The following is a 5,290-nucleotide window of genomic DNA, read 5'->3' as shown; positions in this document are numbered from 1 at the left end:
TGAACCTCGCCCCTCCTTCACATTGGCTTGTAAATAAAGTTTTCTTTTACTTTGCCTACTTGCCTATTCTCTGGCATTTACTCTGGTGGTCGTCTGGAGCAAATCAAATACAATTTGATTTGAGCAGAATCTATAAGAAGTTAGGTGTAGTATAAACAGAAATTTGGATGAACTGAATCAGCTTCATGTAGACAATACTGACTGATTAGTCTAAAAGTAAAATTAGTAGTGATAGAACATCAGTAGGTACTAATTGACTATTTATTGGATGAGTCTAGAGCATAAATTATTCATTTTTAAGGCACAATAATTCAATAATCTATATTGAGGGAAATATTTCTTTTAGGATACAGAAGATATTATGAGCTTATAGAGTTTTAGGATCCTTTAACCTGTCAGTTGTCATTTATGGTACTTTGCTGTCTAAGCTTTCCGAGTTCAATTCTGAGGTAAACAGGAATCTGAAATATTAAAGAGTAACTTACAAATATAATGATTTATTTAAAAAGGAGACAAATTCCAAAAAGTTTCTTACTGCTCTGGCAACTCTAACTGCTAAGTAGGAGACGTGTCTACTGAAGCTGTGTCTTAGACCACCGTGGTTATAAACATCATGGAGTTAAGTGGATACAATATTTAAAAGATATGTGAAATAACTAATTTTTAGCCATCAATTGACATTTTAAAAAGTCACTATGATTTTAGGATAGTAGGCTAAATAAATTGATGTGGAAATTCAGAAATAGGGTCTTGCTATATATTCAGACTCATATTAGGATACTAATTTCTAGAGTATACATGTAGGCCATTAACATATAAAATGGTCCCTAAAATATAATTAAAATCTATTTTTATATAACCATAGCAAAAAATAAAAAAAAACTTCCCAGTCAGATACAGAAGGTGCCTAACAAACACAGCTATTAAAACAATGAAAATATCTGGGAGAAAAAGGGAGTTCCTAACTCACTTCTACTGACTAGTTCATTTAGTTACTAATTGTCAAAATGAGGTCAGGCATGGTAACAAACATAGGAAGTCAGCTTGTTGCTAAGTTTCTATACTGTACTCTGAATACAAAATGTCTTGGTACCTTTGAGGGTAGCTAAAGCAAACAAATGATGCTCTACTAAGCCAATATGCGCCACAACCATATCAAACACATCTTTACATATAGTTTTGGTATCACAGGTCAGTTCCAGTCTCTGCCCGTTCAGAAGCATTATGTTTACTTTCCTTCGGTTATCCTCATTCTTCCCTTTCTTAGTCTACAATTGAAAAAATAAATGGCATTCATGAAAATAAGCATTATTAAAATTTTAACTGTTTTTTAGCACTAAATTACTGAAATTATTTTCTAAGTGTGACACAAATTGGTTTTATTACTTACAAGAATAGACCGTGGCAAATCCAAAGATATAAATGGTTCAATTGTCATTTTCACAAACTCAGGGCCAAAGAAATTCTGCAAATCACATAAGCAGAATCAATAGTTTTTACTATTTATTCTAGTTTTTTCCTTGAAAGGAAAAATAATGTAACAACAATAAATTACTTATGAAACTATAAAATCACCACATTAGAACTAGGTGCTCTAAAAAAAAGTCGAAGCTTTCATGAAGAAGTATGCCGGAATTTACCAAGAACAGAAATAAATGGAGTATGCCTTACATTAACTTTAAACAAGTTTTTCCCCATCTTTGTTTTCTACTATTGATGCTGATGTCAAAAATAATGCCTGACTTTTATACTGTTTTACAGGGTTTTCACTATTTGGCATCCAGATAGACTCAGACTCAAAAAAAAAATAGTATTCAAGAAGTAATAAAGAGTTATTAAGCTCATATAAGGATTTGGTTTAATATTGCTAATGCATGAAGTGATTGAACAGAATCTCATTGGCTTAGAAAGTGACATTCAGCCTAAAATAGATTGTAGGGTAGGTGTGTGGCTCACAACTAATCCCAGTGCTTTGGGAGGCTAAGGCAGGAGGATCACTTGAGGCCAGGAGTTTGAGACCAACCTGGGCAACATAGTTAGAACCTGTTTCTACAAAAAATAAAAAAAGTAGCTGGGCACTGTGATGCATGCCTGTAGTTCAGCTACTTAGGAGGCTGAGGCCAGAGGATAACTTGAGCCCAGGAGTTCCAGGCTGCTGTGAGCTATAATCATACCACCATACTCCAGCCTCGCCAACAAAGTAAGATCCTGCCTCTAAAAAAATTAAAAGCAAACAGACAAAAACAAAAAAAACCGGTCATAGTTAAAATACATCTACTTTATGTCTATATATATTTACCTGTAATCACTATCTTGGAACCCTTTGACACTGTACTTTTTGTTTTAAATAGTGGCAACTAGGGATAGTATCAGTCACATAGTCTCTGATCCTTGTTAATGTCCCCAGCAAGAAAATATCTCAGGAAATAAAGGACCCATGAGATGGGGAAAGTGGAGTGCAAACTCTGTACTTACTGCTTCTCAATCTATGATTTCCCTTTTCTCCTCTTGTATATTCTGGGGTTTTGGCCAAAGGGGAGAACTAGTTTAGGAGACAACTTAAAACAAGTTAGACTCTGGGTGGGAGAAGGTTTGAGAAAAGACTGAAAGATTATATCTTAATGGGCAAAAGGTAGAATGAAACCAGGGCTAATCTTAAGGCCAGAGGCAGGTGGTTTATGTGTATGTGTAGGTGTGTGCTTGAACTAATGGATGTTACCAGAGTTTCATTTTTGTTGGTTTCTTCTTTGCATTTGGTTGTACAGCGCACTGATTGTTTGGTGTAGGAATTCTATTCAATTTAATTGACCGTGTAACATGTGACAGATAACATTTATGTAAAAGTAAAAGTTTAACATAAGGGGCTTATTAATATTCAATGAACTAATAGGACACATTTTAAGCAAGAATAGAAATAGAGTAGAAAGAATGAAAGTGGAAGACAGCCAAATAGGAAGAGCTCCAGTCTGCAGCTCCCAGCGTGATCGACACAGAAGATGGGTGATTTCTGCATTTCCAAGTGAGGTACCTGGTACATCTCATAGGGATTGGTTGGACAGTGGGTGCAGCCCTCGGGGGCAAGCTGAAGCTGGTGGGGAGGGGGGGTGTTGCCTCACCCAGGAAGCCCAAGGAGTACAGGGATTTCCTTTTCCTAACCAAGGGAAGCTGAGACAAACTGTACCTGGAACAACAGTACACTCCCACCCAAATACTGCACTTTGCCCACAGTCTTAGCAACCAGCAGACCAGGAGATTTTCTCCTGTTCCTGGCTCGACAGGTCCCACAACCATGGAGCCTTGCTCACTGCTGGCGCAGCAGTCTGAGATCAACTTGAAGGCTGCGGCCTGGTGGGGGAAGGGATGTCCTCCATTGCTGAGGCTTGAGTAGGTAAACAAAGCAGCCGAGAAGCTCATACTGGGTAGAGCCCACTGCAGCTCAGCAAGGCCTGCTGCCTCTATAGACTCCACCTCTGTGGGCAGGGCATAGCTGAACAAAAGGCAGCAGAAAATTCTGCAGACTGAAACATCCCTGTCTGGCAGCTCTGAAGAGAGCAGTGGTTCTCCCAGCATGGCATTTGAGCTCTGAGAACAGGTCCTTGACCCCCCCATAGCCTAACTGGGAGACACCTCCCAGTAGGGGCTGACAGACGCCTCATACAGTTGGGTGCCCCTCTGGGACAAAAGTTCCAGAGGAAGGATCAGGCAGCAATATTTGCTGTTCTGCAGCATCCACTGGTGATACCCAGGCAAACAGTGTCTGGAGTGGACCTCTAGCTGACTCCAAAAGACCTGCAGCTGAGGGATCTATTAGAAGAAAAACTAACAAACAGAAAGGAATAGCATCGATATCAACAAAAAAAGGACATCTACAATAAACCCCATCTGTAGGTAACCAACATCAAAGACCAAAGGTAGATAAAACCACAAAGATGGGGAGAAACCAGAGCAGAAAAGCTGGAAATTCTAAAAACCAGAGTGCCTCTTCTCCTCCAAAGGATCGCAGCTCCTCACCAGCAACAGAACAAAGCTGGATGGAGAATGACTTTGACAAGTTGACAGAAGTAGGCTTCAGAAGCTTGGTAATAACAAACTTTGAGCTAAAGGAGCATGTTCAAACCCACTTCAAGGAAGCTAAAAACCTTGCAAAAAGGTTAGATGAATGGCTAACTAGAATAAACAGTGTAGAGAAGACCTTAAAAGGCCTGATGGAGCTGAAAACCACGGCACAAGAACTTCGTGATACATGCACAAGCTTCATTAGTTGATTTGATCAAGTGGAAGAAAGGGTATCACTGATTGAAGATCAAATTAATGAAATAAAGCGAGAAGGCAAGTTTACAGAAAAAAAGAGTAAAAAGAAACAAACAAAGCCTTCCAGAAATATGGGACTATGTGAAAAGATCAAATCTACATATGACTGGTGTACCGGAAAGTGATGGGGAGAATGGAAGCAAGTTGGAAAACACTCTTCAGGATATTATTCAGGAGAGCTTCCCCAACCTAGCAAGGCAGGCCAACATTCAAATTCAGGAAATAAAGAGAACACCACAAAGATACTCCTAGAGAAGAACAATCCCAAGACACATAATTGTCACATTCACCAAGGTTGAAATGAAGGAAAAAATGTTAAGGGCAGACAGAGAGAAAGGTCAGGTTACCCACAAAGGGAAGCCTAACAGACTAACAGTAGATCACTCTGCAGAAACCCTACAAGCCAGAAGAGAGTGGTGGCCAATATTCAATATTCTTAAAGAAAAGAATTTTCAACCCAGAATTTCATATCCAGCCAAACTAAGCTTCATAAGTGAAGGAGAAATAAATTCCTTTACAGACAAGCAAATGCTGAGAGATTTTTGTCACCACCAGGTCTGCCTTACAAAGGCTCCTGAAGGAAGCACTAAACATGGATAGGAACAACCGGTACCAGCCACTGCAAAAACAGGCCAAATTGTAAAAACCATCGATGCCATGAAAAAATTGCCTCAATTAATTGGCAAAATGACCAGATAACATCATAATGACAGGATCAAATTCACACATAACAATATTAACCTTAAATGTAAACGGGCTAAATGCCCCAATTAAAAGATACAAACTGGCAAATTGGATAAAGAGTCAAGACTCATTGGTGTGCTGTATTCAGGAGACCCATCTCACATGCAGAGATACACATAGGCTCAAAATAAAGGGATGGAGGAAGATCTACCAAGCAAATGGAAAGCAAACAAACAAACAAACAAACAAAAAAAGTGGGGGTTGCAATCCTAGTCTCTGATAAAACAGACTTTAA

At 38.9% G+C, this 5,290-nt stretch overlaps 1 protein-coding gene across 5 annotated transcripts in view; it reads right to left on the bottom strand.

Moving 5' to 3' along the window:
• PTPN13 (protein tyrosine phosphatase, non-receptor type 13 (APO-1/CD95 (Fas)-associated phosphatase)) overlaps positions 1-5,290 on the bottom strand; it is a 226,789-nt gene that overhangs the window by 86,313 nt on the left and 135,186 nt on the right. For all 5 annotated transcript variants that reach the window (XM_011951790.1, XM_011951791.1, XM_011951792.1 and 2 more), the window contains exons 11-12: positions 1,391-1,465; positions 1,094-1,268 (exon numbers count right to left, since the gene is read on the bottom strand). In XM_011951790.1, coding sequence (XP_011807180.1) covers positions 1,094-1,268; positions 1,391-1,465 — 250 coding nt within the window. The remainder of the gene's footprint in view (positions 1-1,093; positions 1,269-1,390; positions 1,466-5,290) is intronic.

The sequence above is a fragment of the Colobus angolensis genome, unplaced genomic scaffold, assembly GCF_000951035.1.
Source record: "Colobus angolensis palliatus isolate OR3802 unplaced genomic scaffold, Cang.pa_1.0 Scaffold328, whole genome shotgun sequence".
Taxonomy (NCBI): domain Eukaryota; kingdom Metazoa; phylum Chordata; class Mammalia; order Primates; family Cercopithecidae; genus Colobus; species Colobus angolensis.
This window is presented reverse-complemented; position numbering and strand designations above follow the sequence as displayed.